General features: G+C 46.9%; 2 protein-coding genes across 5 annotated transcripts in view; one reads left to right on the forward strand and one right to left on the reverse strand.

Annotated features, from left to right (window-relative positions):
- LOC137564472 (zona pellucida sperm-binding protein 4-like) overlaps positions 1 to 22,083 on the forward strand; it is a 59,682-nt gene that overhangs the window by 32,222 nt on the left and 5,377 nt on the right. Inside the window, exons 1-5 of one of the 4 annotated variants that reach the window (XM_068278370.1) lie at positions 7,493 to 7,576; positions 17,676 to 17,800; positions 19,081 to 19,174; positions 20,300 to 20,455; positions 21,851 to 22,041. In XM_068278370.1, coding sequence (XP_068134471.1) covers positions 7,522 to 7,576; positions 17,676 to 17,800; positions 19,081 to 19,174; positions 20,300 to 20,455; positions 21,851 to 22,041 — 621 coding nt within the window. In that variant the 5' untranslated portion in view covers positions 7,493 to 7,521. Of the gene's footprint in view, positions 1 to 7,492; positions 7,577 to 16,323; positions 16,398 to 17,675; positions 17,801 to 19,080; positions 19,175 to 20,299; positions 20,456 to 21,850; positions 22,042 to 22,083 lie in introns of those variants that run through there. The other 3 variants (XM_068278371.1, XM_068278373.1, XM_068278372.1) reach the window with 3 other exon arrangements.
- The window catches only part of LOC137564469 (cationic amino acid transporter 2-like), a 110,837-nt gene that overhangs the window by 10,755 nt on the left and 77,999 nt on the right, over positions 1 to 22,083 (reverse strand). Inside the window, exon 12 of the mRNA XM_068278367.1 lies at positions 1,099 to 1,223. Coding sequence (XP_068134468.1) covers positions 1,099 to 1,223 — 125 coding nt within the window. The remainder of the gene's footprint in view (positions 1 to 1,098; positions 1,224 to 22,083) is intronic.

Below are 22,083 nucleotides of genomic sequence, written 5' to 3' on the forward strand. Positions count from 1 at the left end.
CCCACATCATTTTTGTTTAAATTCCCACTCTAAACAAAAAAAAAAAAAAAAAATTGGGAAAATAGAAAAAATGCCATATTGCGGCTGTATAGCGATCCCTGGCCAAAGCGCTGCAGCTGCATATGGGCCCCCTGGAAACCCCGTCAGGAAATGTATTGCGCTTTCGTTTGATGCATGTAAAATTACACTACTGTTGGGTTTGCTACTAAAAGTGACATTTACCGCATTTAAAAAGTATACTTTTTTCCTTCGAAGCTTTAAAAATCGATTTTTTCAAAAACTAAGGTCTTTTTGAAAAATTGTTTTTTCCTCTTATTCCTGATGATCTCCTTAACATATCCTGCAAATTTAGGGTTTCTAGCATTTAAGGTGGATTTGCTACCAACCATTAAAGTTGGCAGGTTTTTAAATGTGTATTTTTTTCCCCTTGAAAACTTTAAAATCGATTCTCAAAAACTATAAGGCAGATTTGAATTTTTTTTTTCCTCTTGTAGCCACTGGGGGGGCCCCTACAAGCTCTGGGGCCCTGGGGCAGCTGCCTTCTCTGCCTCTATGGTAGTGCCAGCCCTGGGTGTATGGTGGAAAAATCAGTTCAAGCGGTGTTACACCATGTTGCTTTCCTCTTTCCATGCACAATCTGGTGAGAAGCAAGTCAGTCTGGAGGAGATCTGGTTGATAAAGCCCATATGCTGATAGGTGAATAAATCAGCCATTAACTTTGAAGCGTACTTGCAACTGTTATTGTGTGCATTGGAAGATTACTGCCGTCTGTTCAAAGGAATTGAAGTGTATGGATGAATTTACCCTTTGGACTTTCTAGTCAGAACATTTTGAAATTCTTTGTGAGCGCTGCATATGTTTTAGAAAATTATAAACAAAAAGACTTTTTAAATATAGAAATGAAAATGGTTTTAGATTGGAAAAAAGGCCATAGGGTATAGAATTTTTTTAATTTATTTTTAGACACCTTTTGCATGGATGTGGCATTTTCTTTCCCCCTCATTTTGGTTTTTGCCCAGAAGGCCATACATAATGCAAGTTCTGTCAATGTGATAAAGCCAGCTAGTGTTCAGGGCGTGGCAGTTCCTAACACCTTACCTTCTCCCTTACGTAGCATCCAGTGTAAGCAGCACCAACCACCATCGTGTTATTTGGTCTCTCTCCTACCCAGATTCCACAAGCAGAATCATTGTGCAGACTCCTAAATTCATCCTCAAGAAGATCTGAAAAGTATGAAAGATTTGGTTCTAAAAATTCAGGATTTAGGCAGCCATTTTACATCTCTAGAAGCAGCAGCAACTTACAAGGCTAGTCAGGAAGGGAAATGATTGTATATTAATAATGTGATACCCATCAGGCATGCAGGGCAAGAGACTGTTTACAGATTACATACAAGCTGATATTGGCACATCTTGTTGAAAGTGCTAATATTCACAGGTTATGCAGGTAAAATATACTACATGGTGATGGTAACATGGATTGGGTGTAGCAGACCATGTATTAGTTAAGATAACAGGTTATAAAGCACACATGGAGCTTGTTAGACTAGCTACATATAGCAGCCATGCTTAGCATCATAGATAACAGTTTTAGCATTAACCTCAGCCATAGCACCCTCCATATTAACCATGGTTTGTGTTTTAAAGACCATTTAAATAACCCCAACAATTCCATTCCTTTATAAGCAATACCAGTTGCCTGGCTGTCCTGCTGATCCTCTGCCCCTAATACTTTTAGCCACAGACCCTGAACAAGCATGCAGCAGATCAGGCATTTCTGACATTTGCAGATCTGACAAGATTAACTGCATGCTTGTTTCAAGTGTGTGATTCATACACTACTGCAGACAAAGCCTAGCAGCAGAGCTGCCAGGCAACTGATATGGTTTAAAAGAAAATAGGGCAAGAGATATATATATATATATCCCTTCAGTTGTCTAAGTCAATAAGAAATCACAGATCACACTCACCCAACATCATCAAGGACATCTCTGCACCATCGGGCATAGAGAAAGACAACTCCATGTTCTCCAGGCCACAGTGGAGGTGGGAGGAGCCATCCAGAAGTCCCTGTCCTGCACAGAGCAGCCACTGCAAACTGCAGCCCCAAAGCACCACCAGGAGGCCAAGCCCTGCTCTACTACTACCCATGTTTCCTGCAGCTGCTGATACTAGTCTGTGCTCTGATCAGCAATTTATATCCTGGAAGGAGGGTGTGCCAACCTCTGATTGGACAAGTAATATCCTGGAGGGAGGGTGGGCCAACCTCTGATTGGACAAGTGATATCCTGGAGGGGCGGGCCAACCTCTGATTGGACAAGTAATATCCTGGAGGGAGGACAGGCCAACCTCTGATTGGACAAGTAATATCCTAGATGGGGGGTGGGTCAACCTCTGATTGGACAAGTGATATCCTGGATGGGGGGTGGGCCAACCTCTGATTGGACAAGTAATATCCTGGAGTGAGGCGGGCCAACCTCTGATTGGACAAGTGATATCCTGGAGGGGCGAGCCAACCTCTGATTGGACAAGTATATTGCTTGAGGGAGGATGGGTCAACCTCTGATTGGACAAGTAATATCCTGGAGGGAAGGCCAACCTCTAATAGGACAAGTAATATCCTGGAGGGAGGACGGGCCAACCTCTGATTGGACAAGTAATATCCTAGAGGGGCGGGCCAACCTCTGATTGGACAAGTAATATCCTGGAGGGAAGCGGGCCAACCTCTGATTGGACAAGTAATATTCTGGAGGGGGGGGGGCAACCTCTGATTGGACAAGTTATATCCTGGAGGGGGGGGGGGGCAACCTCTGATTGGACAAGTAATATCCTGGAGAGGGGGGGGGGCAACCTCTGATTGGACCAGCATTATTATGGCCAGAGCTGTATTAGCTTAGCATGAAGATGCTGGGCTCTATTCATAAAACCTTACCTCAAGTTTTCCGCTCAAAACAGCGGATTTTCCCGTCCATTTAGCAAAGTGGGCATTCATAAAAGCTGTTCCCGCATGAAAATCTACAATCCCCCAGCAGAGTGAAAAAATTCCGCCTTCTCCAGTGTTTTTCTAGATTTATCTAGAAAAAAGTAACAAAATGGCCATTCATAAAGATTAGAGGAAGCGGTATGTGGACGGGAAATACCGCTTCCTCTGATTTTGCGGATTACATACAAGTGAATGGGACAGACCTCCCAGAGAGAGCAGTGCACGGAGGGACTCTGCCGGCTGAAGTGTTTCCGCATGCCTTCCGACAGCTTACCGCCAGCCTTCAGCGTGAGATCTCCGCACTTGTATCGCAGCTGGCAAGATTTCTATGAATTACCACCCAGAAGTCTAAAATACCGCTGTGGTATTTTCCCTCCAGGAGTTTTTTCGCCACAGATGTTTTATGAATAGAGCCCGGTGACTTCAGTCTGGGAAATCTGTGAACACTACGGATGATCAACGATATGCAAATAAGTCTAAGTGCATGCAAGATTATGTAAATTCTGAATGCAAATATATGACTGGACCAATCTATTTAAACCCTGGTGGGACGTGATTGAGGCTGGGAACACACTAGGCAGAAACGCTAGTGTTGCGTAAAACACAGCGTTTATGTGTATAATGTTAGTCAATGGGTCGCATAAAAAAACTCATATAAAAAATGCTTTATAATATGCACTTTTAAAAACACTGGTTTTGTTGCTTATTTTTCAAAAACACTTGAAAAACGCACTGTTACGCACATAAGGAAAGTCAATAGTAACACAGAGGTTTTGCATGTTAGGCTATCATTCATAAAGCATTTCCGCATGCGGAAATGCATAAAGCAGCTGACTTTACCGACCACTCGGCAAAGTCAGCATTCATAAAACCTCTTTCCGCATGGAAAAATGACACTACCGAGCAGAGTGATAAATCACCGCCTTGTGCGGTGATTATCGGAACAAATGTAGCAAAATGTTCATTCATGAAGATCACCGCAAGCGGTGTGAGGTCGGGAAGTACCGCTCCCTCTGATGTGGCGATACCAATGTAAGTGAATGGAGACACAGACCTCCCAGGCAGCTGCAGCAGAGCGGAACACGGAGAAATGTATCAACTCGGCAGCTTCCGTGTCTCCGCCTGCCTACCACCTGCCTACCGCCAGCTTAGCTCGGGGAATCTCCGCACTGCTTCCGCACATGGATACTTTTCTATGAATGCCCACCCAGAAGTCTAAAAATCCGCCAGCGGTGTTTTCCCGCACTGATTCTCTTTACCGACAGCACTTTTATGAATGATAGCCTTAGTGCGTTTTGCATGCGTTTTTATATGCATTTATAAAAAAAAACACGTTTTATGATGTATTTCCGATTCCTGTTGACTTCCTAGTGATTTGCATGAAGCACATTAAAAAAACGCATATGCTTTTTGTATATGGGGACCACAAACGCATTAAAACGCAAGAAAAACGCATGTGCGGAAAAACGCAAATGTACAACATACGTAGTGAAAACGCAAAAACGCACATGATGGAAAACGCGACCTTTCACACACTGACAAGTCTGCACCCAGCCTGATTCATTTTTAAGATGCATAAATTTGCATACAAAATGTACATAATCCTGCATCCTGCAGTGAAACTGAAATGCCTCTCTAATGCCTCTTTTCCACGAACTGTTGAGCTGTGTGCTCAGCAAGCAGTTACCATGCAGCAGTGAGCAGTTACCAGGCAGCAGTGAGCAGTTGCCAGGCAGCAGTGAGCAGTTACCAGGCAGCAGTGAGCAGTTACCAGGCAGCAGTGAGCAGTTGCCAGGCAGCAGTGGGCAGTTACCAGGCAGCAACAAGCAGTTACCAGGCAGCAGTGACCAGGCAGCGACAAGCAGTTACCAGGCAGCAGTCAGCAGTTGTGAGAGTTTGAGAGGCATTTCACTGCCTGTAAACAGTTTGTGGAAAAGAGGCCAAACTCTCACAACTGCTCATTGCTGCCTGGTGACTGCTTCTTGCTGCCTGGTAACTGCTCACTGCTGCTTAGCAACTGCTCACTGCTGCCTAGCAACTGCTTGCTGAGCATTCATTTCAACTGTCCGTGGAAAAGAGGCTCAAAAGTGGACCTGTTGACCTTTCCTGTAGTGAAAAATTATTTACATTTAGGCCTCTTTTCCATGGACAGTTGAACTGTGTGCTCAGCAAGCAGTTGCCAGGCAGCACCCGTGAGCAAAAACGGCCATAGCAGAAAACTGATAATTTTCTGCATGGACAAGGCTAAGGTTACACTTGTCCATGCAGAAAATTATCAGTTTTACGCTATGGGCGGTTTTTTGCATTTTTTACTGCGTTTGCATTTTTCCATATGCATTTTCATGCGTTTCCGTTTCCATTTTTTCATTACTATTCATATTTAACAAGTGAGGCCTCTTTTCCATGGACAGCTGATAGGCAGTGAAATGCCTCTCAAACTCTCAAAACTGCTCACTGCTGCCTGGTAACTGCTCACTGCTGCCTGGTAACTGCTTGTTGAGCATACAGCTCAACAGTCCATGGAAAAGAGTCCTAAGAGAGGCATTTCACTGCAGGATGCAGGATTATGTACATTTTGTATGCAAATGTATGCATGTATGTAAAAATGAATCAGGCTGGGTGCACACTTGCCAGTGTGTGAAAGGTCGCGTTTTCCGTCATGTGCGTTTTTGCGTTTTCACTACGTATGTTGTGCGTTTTTGCGTTTTTCCGCACATGCGTTTTTCTTGCATTTTAATGCGTTTGTGGTTTACATATACAAAAAGCATATGCGTTTTGTATGCGTTTTTTTAATGCGTTTCATGCAAATCACCAGGAAGTCAGCAGGAAGCGGAAATACATCATAAAACATGTTTGTTTGTTTTTTATAAATGCATATTAAAACGCATGCAAAACGCACTAAAATGCAATACCTCTGTGTTACTATTGACTTTCCTTATGTGCGTTTTTCACGTGTTTTTGAAAAATATGCAACAAAACCAGCGTTTTTAAAAACACGTATTATAAAACGCATACAAAACGCATATGCATTTTTTTATGCGTTTTTTATGCGACCCATTGACTAACATTATACACAAACGCTGTGTTTTACGCAACGCTAGCGTTTCTGCCTAGTGTGTTCCCAGCCTCAATCACGTCCCATAGACTGGTCCAGTCATTTATTTGCGTCCAGAATTTACATAATCTTGCATGCACTTGGAATTATTTGCATATTATTGATCATCCATAGTATTCACAGATTTCCCAGAATGGGCTCTATTCTCAATCACACATGCGGTAAGAGATTTTTTACCGCTATATTACCGCATGTGATAAATTCCGCATTTTTTCCACATTCACTAAAAATGTTCCGCATGTTTCCCGCATGCGGGAACAATGCGTAAAAAAAAATTGGGAAACGTGTAATTACATAGTAAACATGCGGAAACCATGCGGAAAAAAAGTTGAAAAAAGAAACTTGTCCAAGAAAAAAAAATTAAAGTTCACCAAACAGCACTCAAGGCTCCAGACTCCATTTAAGTCAAAGGGAAGCGAAATATATCACCAAGTACTAGTAGGTGATAAAAATTCGGTAGTTAAGTCAGAGAAATAAGGCGCCTCTTTTTTTTGTGAATTTTGATTTTTTTTGCGGAAACTACCGACTTTTGCGGACTTTTACCGCATTTTTTACGCGTGCGGGTAATTAAGGCGTACAATTTTACGCATGCGGTAAATTTCATGCGTAAACATTTGTGAATGTCAAGATGGTTTTTTTTCTGTCTGGAATTTACCGCAAGTGCATTTCCGCATGCGGAAAATCATTGAGAATAGAGCCCAATGCAGTCACCATCTTCAGGCCTCTTTTTCGCAAACTGTTTCTAGGCAGTCAAATGCCTCTCAAACTCTCACAACTGCTCACTGCTGCCTGGCAACTGCTTGCTGAGCACACAGCTCAACAGTTCGTGGAAAAGAGGCCTTATGCTAAGTTAATACAGCGTCCATAATAATGCTGGTCCAATCAGAGGTTGGCCCTCCCTCCCTCCAGGATATTACTTGTCCAATCAGAGGTTGGCCCTCCCTCCCTCCAGGATATTACTTGTCCAATCATAGGTTGGCCCTCCTCCCTCCAGGAAATTACTTGTCCAATCAGAGGTTAGCCCGTCCTCCCTCCATGATATTACTTGTCCAATTAGAGGTTGGCCATCCTCCCTCCAGGAAATTACTTGTCCAATTAGAGGTTGGCCCTCACTCCAGGATATCACTTGTCCAATCAGAGGTTAGCCCGTCCTCCTTCCAGGATATCACTTGTCCAATCAGAGGTTAGCCCGTCCTTCCTCCATGATATTACTTGTCCAATCAGAGGTTGGCACGCCCTCCCTCCAGGATATAAATTGCTGATCAGAGCACAGACAGGCATCAGCAGCTGCAGGAAACATGGGTAGTTGTAGAGCAGGGCTTGGCCTCCTGGTGGTGCTTTGGAGCTGCAGTTTGCAGTGGCTGCTTTGTGCAGGACAGGGACTTCTGGATGGCTCCTCCCACCTCCACTGTGGCCTGGAGAGCATGGAGTTGTCTTTTTCTATGCCTGATGGTGCAGAGATGCCCCTGATGATACTGGGTGAGTGTGATCTGTGATTTCTTACTGACTTAAAGGACAACTGAAGGGAGAGAGATATAGAGGCTGCCATATTTATTTCCTTTTAAACAATACCAGTTGCCTGGCAGCTCTGCTGGTCTATTTGTCTGCAGTAGTGTCTGAATCACACACCTGAAACAAGCATGTAGTTAATCTTGTCAGATCTGACAATGGGCTCTATTCTCAAAGAGCCAAAAGTACCGCAAAATTTTAGCGCTAAATTCCCGCCAGCGGTAAACTCCGCATTTTTTCAGCAGTCACTAACATTTTCTGCATGTTTGCCGCATGCGGGGAAAAAGATGCGGAAACAGGCATTATTCATGCGGGAATCATGCGGTAAAAAGGTCGCATGAAAAAGTGTTTAAAAAAAAAAAAGTTAAAGTCCAGCAAGCACAGCCCTTAAGCCTCCAGACTTCATTAAAGTCAATGGGATGCGGAATATATCACCTACTACTTGTAGGTGATAAAAATTCGGTAATTAACGAAGAAATGATGTGCCTGAACATCTTTGAGAATTGATCTTTTATTGCGGAAAATACCGACTTTTGCGGAAATTTTACCGCATGAATCCCGCACTTTATCACACTTTTTCCGCATGCGGAAAAAACATGCGGAACATTTTGAGAATTCCAACTTGCCGGTATTTTGGGTGCAAACTTCCCGCATGTACTTTACCGCATGCGGGAAGTCTTTGAGAATAGAGCCCAATGAGAGTAAATGCGGTAAAGTCAGTGTGGGAAATTTGTGACCAAAACATCGCCATGTTGAGATTCACAAAATTTGCCGCAAGTGGTAGTAATGTGGAAAGTTCTGCAAAAGTTGGTATTTTTGCAAAAAAAAACCCATTCCCTAAATATTTCAGAAGCATTATTTCAGCGTTAATTCCCTTTTTTTTTTTTTTTTTTTTTTTTTTTTTTTTTTTTTTTATGGCTGTTTCCACACTCTTCTTACCACATGTGGAAAAATTTAGTGAATACAGAAAAAATGCTGAGATCAGCGCTGGCGGTAACTTTGCGGTGATTTGGCCTCTTCGAGAATAGAGCCCATTGTCAAACGCCTGATGATACAATACAATAACATTTCTATAGCGCTTTTCTCCCATAGGACTCAAAGCTGCATGCTTGTTCAGGGTCTGTGGATAAAAGTATTAAAGGCAGAGGATCAGCAGGACAGCCAGGCAACTGGTATTGTGTAAAAGGAAATATGGCTGTCCCCCCCCCCCCCCCCCCCCCCCTCCCTCACATCAGGTGTCAGTCTAAATGTAAGATACTCATCATTCTATATGTCTGTCCTTTGCCTTTTAAGTGTATCAGTGCTTGGAACTGTCCTAATGGCTGTATGTTCCTTGTCATTTTTTTTATTTTTTTTTTTGGGGGGGGGGGGAAGGGGGTGTTTAAATGGTCTTTAAAACAGAAACCATGGTTAATATATAAGGTGCTATGGCTGAGGTTAATGCTAAAGCTGTTATCTATAATGCTAAGCATGTCTGCTATATGTAGCTAGTCTAACAAGCTCCATGTGTGCTTTACAACCTGTTATCTTAACAAATAGTCTGCTACACCCAATCAATGTTACCATTACCATGTAGTATATTTACCTACATAACCTGTGAATCTTACTTTGTTGGCTGTCCACAGTACATGGCGGTAATAACACTGAATGTGTGGGCCTTACTAATGACTTAGCAGTCTGAGGAAACTCCTTACAGTAGGGATGATTAATGAGATGCAAATATCCCTGAGGTTATGCAGATTTATGTAAATGCATGCAGCTAGAAAGTGGACCAATCAAGTCCCACCAAGGTCTAAGTTGATTGTCTATTTTTAAGCTGCATACAAATTTTACATAATTGTGCATGAACTCGGGAGTGTTCATTGGATAACCCTGATCTTCAACCAGATTATACAGACTTGAAGGTTCCACTTGATCTGTTAACTTCTATACCCCTAAAGGTGGCCACGCACAATACAATAAAATGATCCAATTTTACAGCAATTCGATAAAAAGATCGGATCTCCCGGAAAACTTTTTTTTTTTTTTTTTTTTTTTTTTTTTTTAGATCAATCCGGAATGCCAAATTTTTCTCCAATCTTTCTAAAGATTGTATGGTGTGCCAATTTAATATACACACCCTAGCAGTTTTCTCAGTTTCCAATCACTTATCATAAATGGGGGGGGGGGGGGCGCGCATGTGGTACATTGGTCATATTTTTGAAAATGTTACAATCAGAAAAATGTATTGCAATTCTTAAATTGAACGGATATTTAAAAAATTGTATGATGTGTGGCCACCTTAAGATTACGGTAGATTGGTCATGAGGTTTGAAGGTTGGCTTTACCACTGAGGGTTTCCCCTTTTGGACAAGAGCAATTTTCACCCGTCACTGCTCCTCCCATTATTTCACTAATGACTTAATCAGTGTTTCATTACTATGGGGCAGTGTGGGAGGGAAATAGTTAATTTTAAATGTAGGTATTTTTTTGTGATGTAGTTCTACTATTTGGCCACAAGATGCCCTCAGTCATTATTTCCAATTCACATAATAAGGTGAATCAGAAATTCGTAGCAGTGTAACAGCCGGAAGATACAGTGATGCAGGCATCTAATGGCTGTGCTCATTGACTCGGACTCAGATTTATTCCCATTCATGTCCTTGCTAGCCGGCAGTAACGACAGCTGCCCGCTCCCATTGACTGACTTTTGTGTCCCTGGGACTTCAAATTAAGTTTCCCAGGGCGTGATTATTCTGCACCTGGTGCAGTAAGTACTAGTTAAAGAAATTTAATCTTGCCTGTAGCTTCCTGGCGTCATCCTGTACCCACGCACTGCTCAGAGCCCCGCCAGCCTGCAGTGGTGACCCCTGCTGGCCAGTCTAGTGCTGCCTCCTTCATACACCTGCAGCCGGAGTGTTCTGCACATGCACGGTATGTAGGAATCCCTACTGTGCATACAAAGCACTCCTGATTGGGGTGCTTGTAGCTGCCAGTGACCATCCAGCTTTGCAGGGGTCGCCGCTGCTGGGTGGAGGGGCTTGGACTGGTGGTGTGGGCACTGGATGACTCTAGGGGGCTGTAAGAAGCCCCAGGTAAATTTGTGATAAACACAAGTAATCCAGAGCAGGAGATTTGGGTGCAGGCGGTGCCACCATAGACCATAATATAAATGACAGCTATAGCGGCGCACAGTGAACTTTGGCACCGTCAGTAGACGGAGCCAGTGCTGCTCGGATACCCCTTTTCAAAATCCGGATCCGATTCGGATCCGGATACCCCGCTATCCGATCCGGATCGGATATCCGAATTCAAAATTTTCCGATCCGATTCGGATATCCGACCCTAGTATCCGATCGGATTCGGATATCCGTGTTTAATCCCGGAAGTGGCCTTTAAATTGCTTTAAAAAGGTTTTTTAGGGTATATGAGGCATGTAGCATCATAATTGTGAAAAGGGAAACACTGATGATGTGGGGAGTGGACTTAAAATCCCCCCCCCCCCCAAAAAAAAATGGCTGTCAATCAACATCAGAGTGGTATCAGGAAGCAGTCGTACTGACGCAGTTGGGGCCTCCCCACAACTCGGACAGCAGACACCTCCAAAAAAAATTACACAGCTATTGTGTTTACATAGTTGACCATGGCACTGTTGTAGGTACCACGGCACAGTAAAAAATTAGGAGAGGTTCCAGGAAGCGGTCGTACTGACGCAGTTGGGGCCTCCCCACAACTCGGACAGCAGACACCTCCAAAAAAAATTACACAGCTATTGTGTTTACATAGTTGACCATGGCACTGTTGTAGGTACCACGGCACAGTAAAAAATTAGGAGAGGTTCCAGGAAGCGGTCGTACTGACGCAGTTGGGGCCTCCCCACAACTCGGACAGCAGACACCTCCAAAAAAAATTACACCGCTATTGTGTTTACATAGTTGACCATGGCACTGTTGTAGGTACCACGGCACAGTAAAAAATTAGGAGAGGTTCCAGGAAGCGGTCGTACTGACGCAGTTGGGGCCTCCCCACAACTCGGACAGCAGACACCTCCAAAAAAAATTACACAGCTATTGTGTTTACATAGTTGACCACGGCACTGTTGTAGGTACCACGGCACAGTAAAAAATTAGGAGAGGTTCCAGGAAGCGGTCGTACTGACGCAGTTGGGGCCTCCCCACAACTCGGACAGCAGACACCTCCAAAAAAAATTACACAGCTATTGTGTTTACATAGTTGACCATGGCACTGTTGTAGGTACCACGGCACAGTAAAAAATTAGGAGAGGTTCCAGGAAGCGGTCGGTCGTACTGCCGCAGTTGGGGCCCCACAACTCGCACAGCACAGACACCTCCAAAAAAATTACACAGCTGACCATGGCAGGTACCACGGCACAGTTCAAAAAATAAGAACCTGGCTTCATGAAGATGGAGTCAGGAGGTTGTGGTGGTAAAGGGTGGTTAAGCAGGCCAGGCATAGTGATTACCACTCAGCCACTTCATTTCCCCCTCTTGCCAACAACAGGGGCCAGGAACTCACCAACTGCCCAAGCCTCGTTCATCTTTAAAAAAGTCAGTCTGTCCACAAACTGGCCTGACAGACAAGAGCGCTTCTCAGTGACCACGCCACCGGCCGCACTGAAGCACCTTTCCGACATAACGCTGGAAGGCGGGCAGGACAGCACTTCCAGGGCGTATTGCGCCAGCTCGCCCCAGATATCCAGGTGCTTCACCCAGTACTCCAAGGGGTCCACAGGGGTGTCGGTGTCAAGCCCGCTATAGGACCCCATATAATCGGCCACCATCCGGGTCAGGTGCTGGTTCTGGCTTTGAGAGCCGGATGCTGCTGCAGGCACCTCCTCTGTAGGCAGCGGTACTGGTGTGGCATAGAGCGCCTTTGTCAGAGACAGCAGGTTTGTTGGGCGCCTGCTGATGCTGGATGCAGGCACCTGCTGCTGTGCTGGCTGGACTGAGACAGCAGGGGGGGTGGGAGTCCGGGGGAAGGCTTCCTCCAAGCGCCGAACCAGAATCCGCTGCAAGTCCCTGATTCGGCGCACAGGGTCTCCTCCTAAAGGCAGGAACTGAGCCAGCTTCCCCTTCAGCCGTGGGTCCAGCATCAGGGTGATCAAGATGTCCTCCCGAGCACTCATCTCCTTCACCCTTGGGTCTTTGCGCAGGCACTGCAGCATGTGCGCTGCCATAGGGAAGAGGGCTGCCATCTCTGCTGACCTATGATATTCTGCACCGCTGACAGTGCTGTCGTCCTCCTCTGATTCCGGAGCCTCATCTTGCTCTCTCCACCCCCGCACTACTGCAGCTGCACTCCGCTGTGCCCCCTCCTCTTCAAGGTCAGGGACCTCCAACTCCTCCAAGTCCTCCTCCAACTCCTCCGAATCCTCCTCCTGCTGCACAGAGGTGGACTGTGAAGTGTGCTGCTGCTGCTCCTGCTGGATCAAGGCTTCCTCTCCCACTTCCAGCAGAGCATCGAGGGCCTTGTCCAGCATGCACACAATGGTCACCCACTCACACAGCGACGCATGGTCCCGGCTGACCATGTTGGTGGCCTCCAGGAAGGGTGCCAGCACAAAGCACACCAGCTGCATTTTTCCCCACTCAGCAGGGCGGATGATGTCTGGGAGGTGGGTGGTGCCGGTCCCCAACAAGTTGGCATCCATGGTGGCTCTGGCCAGGTACAGGTTGACAGCCCGCCTCTGTTCAACCAGACGTTCCAACATCGCCAGGGTGGAATTCCAGCGTGTTGGAACGTCTATAATGAGGCGGTGCTGTGGGAGGTTCAGCTCCAGCTGCACGGCTGTAAGGGTCGCTGTGGCACCACCCGAGCGGCGAAAATGACCCACCGTTTTCCTTGCCGCTCCCAAAAGAGTGTTCATCCCCTGGTAGGTGTGCAGGAATTTCTGCACCACTAGGTTCAGGACGTGGGCCAGACAGGGGATGTGGGTGAGGTTTCCCCGCTGGATGGCGGCAACCAAGTTTGCCCCATTGTCGGCCACCACCTCTCCGACTCTGAGGCCTCTGGGGGTCAGCCAACTGCTCTCTTGCTCTCGGAGCTTGGCCAAGACGTGGTCTGCCGTCAGCTTGTTCTTGCCCACCGTGACCATCTGCAGCAGCGCTTGGCAGTGGTGGGCCTTCACGCTGCTGCTGAGGCGGGGTTGTTTGGCGGCGGATGGAACCGGATCAGAGCTGGAAGCTGCTGCACTTCCCCTGACCCTGCTGCGGGGTGGCACCACCCACCGGGGTGATGATGCTGCTGTCTCCTCTTCACCCCCTTCCACCAAACTGACCCAGTGCGCGGTGAAGGACAAATAGCGGCCTGTCCCGAAGCGGCTGCTCCATGAGTCCATTGTCACATGGACGCGCGCACCAAGCGCATGATCCAGCCCACGCTCCACGTTGGCCTTTACAAAGCGGTGCAGTGCTGGGATGGCCTTGCGTGCAAAGTAGTGCCGGCTGGGGATTGGCCAATCCGGCGCTGCGCACTGCAGGAGCGCACGCATCCGGCTCCCCTCCTGCACAAACGAGTACGGGAGGAGCTGGGAGGACATGGCCTGTGTCAGCAAGCCGTTCAGCTGGCGTATGCGACGGCTGCCGGGAGGCTGAGCCCTGACCACAAAAGAGTCACTCAGCAGGGTCTGGTGGTGGGGGCGTTTTAGGCTTGCACGGGAAGCTGAGGAGGGAACAGAGGAGACCACTGAGGACTGGCTGCCTGAAGAGGCCTCAGTGTCAGCAGGAGTGGCAAAGGTTGTTATAGTGCTCTGACCTCTGCAAGGGCCAGCGCCAGCTTCCTTCAGCCTCTTGAATTCCTGATGCTCAGGTTTGTGCTTATTGCCCAGATGATTTATGAAGCTGGAGGTGCCATAAGTGGAGGGGTGAGACCCTCTGCTCAGCTTCACATGGCATAATTTGCACGTAACATACTTGCTATCCAGTGAGGGCAGATGGAAAAACTGCCATATTGGGGATTGGTGTTTTCCCTTACGTGGCTCAGAACGGGATGCTGCTGTGGATTTTCTGCCGGTGGTGGTTAGGGCCTGGGGTTGAGTGGTGCGGCTGGTGGTAGTCGTGCCACTGACAGATGGAGCAGCAGCCTGCGGGTCACGTATTCCATGCCCACTGCTGCTCCTGCCAATCCCTGAAATGCTCAACCTGCGTGCCAGACCCACTGACTCCTCCTCCTCAGAGTCAGAGCTGACATGCCCCTCCGGTCGCTGGTAGTCCGGGTCCTTCACCTCATCATCAAACTCCCCTTCATCAAACTGCTGGGATGATGAGCCCGCATCAAATTCCTCTTCTGCTGACACATCATGGACGGGCTCCCCCCCAACAATTACTGTCAGCATCTCAGACTCTTCTGAAAAGCCAATTTTGCAGAGAATATTTTCTCTAGGGCTAGGGCTGGTGGTGGTGGTGGCCTCACTGTCACTGGCTTGCTCCTCGTCATGCGCCATCTGCTGCATCACAGACGCGGCGTCCTTCTCCTCCAATCTGCGCCGCTGACCCTGCTTGAAAATGGACGCAACACGGTGCTGCGTCTCTGCAGCGTGACTGCCAGTGGGTAGCGGCGGAATGCCTGATGCGGCAGAACTGCTGCCAGAGGCCGTAATGTTGCTCACTCTCCTTCCGGCCTTTCCCCTCCCCCGTCTCACACTGCCAGTGCCAGACATAGTACTGTACAAGACTCACTGTCACTGATGAGTCGACGTCACAGATGTGTGTGGGGTACTTGGTGCACTTTTATTATTGGCGGCGGGCTTGGAAATGATCAGCAGATTGACAGACAGGAGTACAACAACTAAACACACTGACACTGCTCACTCAGTCAGCAGCAGCACAGCAGCAATAATCTGTAGTACTAGCACTGTCTGCAACTACACAATACAAAACCACAGTAGCAGTAGTAATAGCAGCCCAGCCAGCAGCAAGGAGCCTGGAGTGTGTGCACACAGACACAGCACACACAAAGACACAGGACCTAGTAGCAGGCACAGGCAGCGCAGCTGCTGCAGCTGAAAGACTGACTGACAAGACTGACTGACACTAACAAATTACACAGACTAGCTAAGCTAACTACAACACAGTACAACAGTAAAACCAGAAGGTGTTTTAGTGTTAAAACGCTGGGTTATCACTTGGATAATGTACTTGCTTCAGCCAAACACACTGGACAACCTATCACAGTGGCAGTCACAAAGCAAGGACGAGATTCTTAACATGGCCCCCTCCTTATATACAGGAGGGACTGGCCAAGGTTCTCCTCTGTGATTGGGTGCTTGGGCTTAGGCTGGGAGCGCTCTGATTGGCTGAATGACGTCATGGACATAATGTCCATGGTTACAGCACCCAGATTCGGAGATCCGACCGGTATCCGGGTTATGAGACCAACTATCCGCATAGAGCTATCCGGATTCCCATCCAGCTATCCGGGATCCGATCGGATAGGCCTAAAAAGTTCGGATATCCGAGTCTATTCGGATATCCGGTATCCTGTTGAGCAGCACTGGACGGAGCTGAAGTTACACTTAAAACATAAGTCAGCCGCCAACAATAGTTGGAAGCTGAATGACCTCATTCCCCACCATCCATGTGGACCTGGAGGGGGAATAGTATTTAATGCCACCAAGACTTGTGCATCAGGATAAGCCATGTACCAGCTGTATCCTCCAAGTCTCCCAGCGGCCATTTATCTCGTACGCTGTGGTGGGGGTTTTCCTCTAATGCAAACTACATGTAGCTTGGAATAGGACCAGTTCAAATTATGTCCTTGTTCCCGTTGCGTTCGGCCCGCGTGTCCGTCCACGGTGGGTTTTCTTTCTGCATGTTTTTTGGTTTGTTTTTTCTTGTAGGTCTTTGAGCGCTTTTGCAGAGTTTCCAGAAAAAAAAGTTGTTTTTCCTATGCCTTCCATTGAGGCAAATCTCCTCAAATGGCCCAATCGCCACTTTTCAAAGCGGATCACCAATGAACCGCTCTGATGTGAACTCTCAGATAATCATTGCACAAGCCCTTTCAGGGCGATTGTTAAATTTAAGCGAGGGCAATTTTTTAAAAATGCTTAAGCGCATTTGCTTGGTATAGTGCCCAAGTTGCATGCAATTGTCATTTAAAGGACACCTGAGGTGAAAACTAACTAAGAAATTGCATCTATCCTACTATAAAGGACTTTTTTAGATATCCCGCAGTTGTGTTTTATATGTATATCTACTTTTTAAGCTTTTACTGTTTCTGCTCAATGACACCTTGAAGTATGCTAGAGCTAAAATCTATGAACCGTTGACCCTTTATCTCTTTCCTGCTCTGAGGCCATTTTGTGCTAGTAAATTGTTATGACTGTAATTCCTCATCACTTTAGGGTTACACTGTAGTCTGACTTGGAAAGGACTGTCACTTGATTCTTAAGCCTTTCATACAGAGAAAAAAACACAGCCTAATTTGTTTGCTTGGCACATGTCTCCTTGGGTATCATTAACTTTGGGACCGCTAGCAGATCTGCAAAACATTAGAGGTTTTTGAAGCTTATTTTCAGTGCCATACTAGGCATGTTTGGAAAACCTCTAGTATAGGGAGATTATTTAACAAACACCTGGAAAACTGCTCTGATCTAGTGTTTCACAGCGGTTCGAGTTTTCCTATTGAGCCAGAACAGAAACGCATCTGCAAAAATGCTACAGGACCCACGTTTGCTAAACCTCAAACTGCTGGTGCGCACAATCCCGTTGAGATGCATTAGCCAAGCGTTTTCAAAAGCAGCAATGTTTTTGAAAATGCTAACTGTTTGGTGTGCACCAGGCCCTAGTCAAAGTGTCAGCTAACAGCTCATGTGGTACGTGGAATTGGAGTTTGGTCCAATTAAACAGTTTTTTTTTTTTTTTTTTTTTTTTTGAGGGAATTTTGACAAGATGTGCCAATATCAGCTTCCATGTAATCCTGGTCTCTTGCCCTGCATGCCTGATGGGTATCACATTATCCACATGGAATCCTTTCCCTTCCTGACTAGCCTTGTAAATTGATGCTACTTCTAGAGATGTAAAATGGCTGCCTAAATCTGAATTTTTAGAACCAAATCTTTCATACTTTTCAGATCTTCTTGAGGATGAATTTAGGAGTCTGCACAATGATTCTGCTTGTGGAATCTGGGTAGGAGAGAGACCAAATAACACGATGGTGGTTGGTGCTGCTTACACTGGATGCTACGTAAGGCAGAAGGTAAGGTGTTAGGAAGTGCCACTCCCTGAACACTAGGTGGCTTTATCACCTTGACAGAACTTGCATTATGTATGGCCTTCTGGGCAAGTGCCAAAAGGAGGGGCAAGAAAATGCCAGCCTATAGTGTGCCCTCTTTGTCCATTACCCATATGCATTTTTTTTCTGCTTTCAAAATGCCTTAAAGGGAAGGTTCAGGGACTAGCTAAAAAAAATAAAAATCCATTTCCACTTACCTGGGGCTTCCTCCAGCCCGTGGCAGGCAGGAGGTGCCCTCGGCACCGCTCCCAGTGGCCGACCCGGCCAGGTCGGGCCTCTTCTGCGCTCCATGGTGCGTTCCACACCAGCGCGCTGACGTAATCGGACATCCTCAGAACTACTGAGCCTGCGCAGTACAGCCCGGAGCCTGCGCAGTACAACCCGGAGGACGTCCGATGACGTCAGCACGCCGGCGTGGAACGCACCATGGAGCGCAGAAGAGGCCCGACCTGGCCGGGTCGGCCACTGGAGACCACTGGGAGTGGTGCCGAGGGCACCTCCTGCCTGCCACGGGCTGGAGGAAGCCCCAGGTAAGTGGAAATGGATTTTATTTTTTTTAGCTAGTCCCTGAACCTTCCCTTTAATATTAAAGGACACAAAGTGAGAGGGATATTCAGTACCATTTGCCTGGCTGACCATCAACTCCTAGCCATAACCCCTTAACAAGCATGCAGCTCAGAGGTCTCAATAGTCTGACTGAATGAGCTGCATGCTTGTTTCAGGTGGGTGACGTTTATACTGACTGACTGGCTGTCAACTTGTATTCTTTAAAATGAAATATGGTAGTCCCCATATACCTCACTTCAGGCTCTGCTTATTGGATTGCCTAGTCTGCACTCTGCAACACTGGTTACACTAAACTATTGCTGGGGTAGTAGTGGTCCCAAAAGTCTTGGACTTAAAGGATTATAGCAGAGCTTAGGTACTCATTAAACATTAAAACCGGCTGGCGTAGGCATGTATTAGATGCTGTCCTCATACACCCCTCCTCCATCCCCCTCCTTTGTAGTTTAAATCCTCCACCTTAGTCCAGGTTGGACAATGTCGCCATGCCATCAGAGGACTCCTGCACACTCCAGCAACCTGGGCTGAGCCATGTAGGGATTTAGACCAGAGTGGTGGGTATGAGGGTTGCATCTAATACATGCCTACTCCATTCGGTGAGCTCTGGTACCCTCTAACCATGGTGTCGATGTCACCTCCTTAGTATCTTTATGTGGAACTGTCTTTGTCCCCCTTATCAGGATGAAGAATATGTGATGACTCTGCTTTTGAAGGAAACAGTAGATGGTGCGCCTCAGCAATACAAGATGGAGAAAACCTGTCTAAGCCTGTCTGGTAACTTATGATCCACTCAGTTCTACAATGGGAACCCTGAGATGAAAGTACCTCATGTTTGGTCTGAGAAGCATAAAATGTAGCCTTAAACCAAATCTTAAAAATTGGGGCTTCTGGGTTGGTCAGTGCTGGTTGTCTCACTCACAATTTCAAAAGGCAGGAAGTACATAAATGTTGTGCTTCCTGCAAGCCAGTCTGAGGGAGGGGCATACATTTCAGCCCACTTGGTATTTGAGTTGGAACACTGGGACCAAGTTTCAGGCCAACCTCAATGTCTACTAGCCACCTTAGAAAGCTCCTTGTTTAGTGGCCCCCACTCTCCCCTATACAGTTCCCTACTGTTTAGTGCTACCACCTACCTCCCCATATGGCTTCCGTGGTGATCTATGGCTTCACCTCCAATATAGCTTCCCTGGTGGTCTAGAGTGGGCCAAACATAATGCAAAGTGGGGAAACCGCTTGTGGGTCAAATTTAATGACCCATGGGTCAGTTTGACATGTATAGCCTAAGGGTTTAGAATTGTAGGTAAGGTTGGGGGAGGGGGGAACATAGTCACATTATCCTATAAAACACAGGAAAATGCACAGGAGCTACTCAATGCTATGGATGATTTAAAGCGAGAATAGATCTCGCTTCAGACCTCATAGATAGCAGCGGCATGTGTGCCCCTGCTAAAACGCCGCTATCCCGCGGCTTACCGAGGGTCCCTGTCCCCGCAAATCCCCTCAGTAATGCGGGGGAGCGCCTCCGCATTGGGGCAGGGCTAACCGCAGCAGCCCTGCCCCACGCGTGTCTGTCAGTGCGTATCTCCGCCTCTCCCCCACCCCTCTCAGTCTTCCTTCACTGAGGGGCGGGGGAGAGGCGGCGATGCGCGTCTGATAGACGCGCTGAGAGGCAGGGCTGCAGCCGTTAGCCCTGCCTCCAGGAAGGAAAATAAGCGACCAAGGTTTGCGGGGGGTGGGTTGGGGGGTCAGGGTTCCTCATTCAGCCGCGGGATAGCGGCGTTTTAGCAGGGGCACACATGCCCCTGCTATATATGAGAGCTGAAGTGAGATTTAGTCTCGCTTCAGTGTCTCTTTAACCTGTTCTACTTAATCAGATCTTCTCTCTTGCTCACACTATAGCCATGGATGCTCCAAGTCCTGATGTCTGTTCTGCTGTTGGTCAAGCTGATAAAGTGGCCTGTGCTGGACCCTCTGTCCCTCAGGATGCCTGTGAAGGGATGGGATGCTGTTACTCTGCAAGAGATGCGTCTATGCCCTGCTTCTTTGGAAACAAGTGTAAGTTATTATTGCTGAGTGGCTGCCAGTCTTCTTGCATTATATACATGGTGTCTCATACAATTCCATTACAGAATTCTGTTAGTGTAGCCCCACTGAGCATATGACTTCTGTAGGCTATTTTGGAGACTTGGATATGTCATTTATAGTTGTCTAGTCTATTGAGGAGATGCTGTCTGATCAGGAAGAACACTGCTTGCATGGGACTGACATGACAGATCTACAAATGTATGGGGACCTTCATAAATAACACCAGGAACTATCAAACTGTTTGAGTTATAGAAGTATCTTAAACAAGTACAGGGCAGGGGGATATAGATCAGTGCTGATTAGTAGTCAGATACACATAGATATTTCAGGGCAAGGGAATCTGACATGAAAATAAACATATGAATTGTATGTGTAGTACATCTAAGAAATAAAGCATTAGTAGCCAAATCATTTTGTTTCCAGTACAGGAAGAGAAACTTGTTCATGCAAAAGGGGCTTCTCTGACCCAACTTGGGTTGGCTACAATGCTGTTTTCTGAAGCACTTGTACAGGAACAGTGACAGACTGAACTTTCCTGCAGTATAACCTTATCTGAAGTAAAGGGTCATTAGCTCTGTTTCATAGCTTAACCACTTGAGGACCCTGGGCTTAACCCTCCTAGTGACTAGGCCAATTTTTTACAAAATGGGCCACTGCAGCTTTAAGGCCTTGCTGTAGGGCTGTACAACTTGGCACACTTTCTTTTTGTTCTGCCCACCAACAGATTCCCGTTGGTGTGGTCTTGATCGCTCTCCCAACGTTTATATAAGATTCCAATTTTATATCCCTCCCCAATCAGTGCCATTGACTGTCATAGGCTTCAGCAGTGGATCCCTTCCTTGCTGCCCAGGGAACTGCTTTCACACGGCTGTTCCCAGTACAGCGCTGCCATAAATCGCAGCACTGCACAGAGTAAATAGATGGCGGTTTTGCCACCTAACAGTCTCCTAGTGGTGATCGCTGCTGGGAGACTGATGGCAGGGCAGAGCTCCATCCAAGATCTGTGCATGATTGCCTGCAAATCCTGCCCCAGGACTTGATGCCAATTGGTGTTAGGCGATCCTGGGGCTGCTGTGTTCACACCCATTGACATGAGACAGTCCTTAAAGTGTAGCTTGTAAACTTTGAAATATAGTTGACCATGTGTGCATTACTTCCTGAAATGGTGTACAGGGCTACTTGGGGGTCCCTGGGGTACCACTCAAGTCATTTAGCTGGAAGCATGACTCATGGTACTAAATGTCCACTAACCAAGGGCTATACTTGATAGACAAGCTGTGGCCTCCACTAGCCCCATAGATACACCTCCCAGCTTCTCCTGACATTGAAGGATGGAAAAGAACTTGAAACATTTTGTCTCCACAGTGACCACACAGTGCACAATTGAAAACAATATGGTGATCGCCATGTCCAAAGACCTGACCAGGCCATCTACAAACCTAGATTCAGTCCATGTGATTGGCGTGGACTCCTCATCCTGTGCTGGATTTTCACTTTCTAAGAGTGACTCCTTTGCAGTGTTCAAATTCCCATTTTCCTGTGGTGGGCACTTCCAGGTATGTGGAGAGTCGTCACAGAATGCTCGTGAAATCAAAGCT

The sequence above is a fragment of the Hyperolius riggenbachi genome, chromosome 3 (genome assembly GCF_040937935.1).
Source record: "Hyperolius riggenbachi isolate aHypRig1 chromosome 3, aHypRig1.pri, whole genome shotgun sequence".
NCBI classification, from domain to species: domain Eukaryota; kingdom Metazoa; phylum Chordata; class Amphibia; order Anura; family Hyperoliidae; genus Hyperolius; species Hyperolius riggenbachi.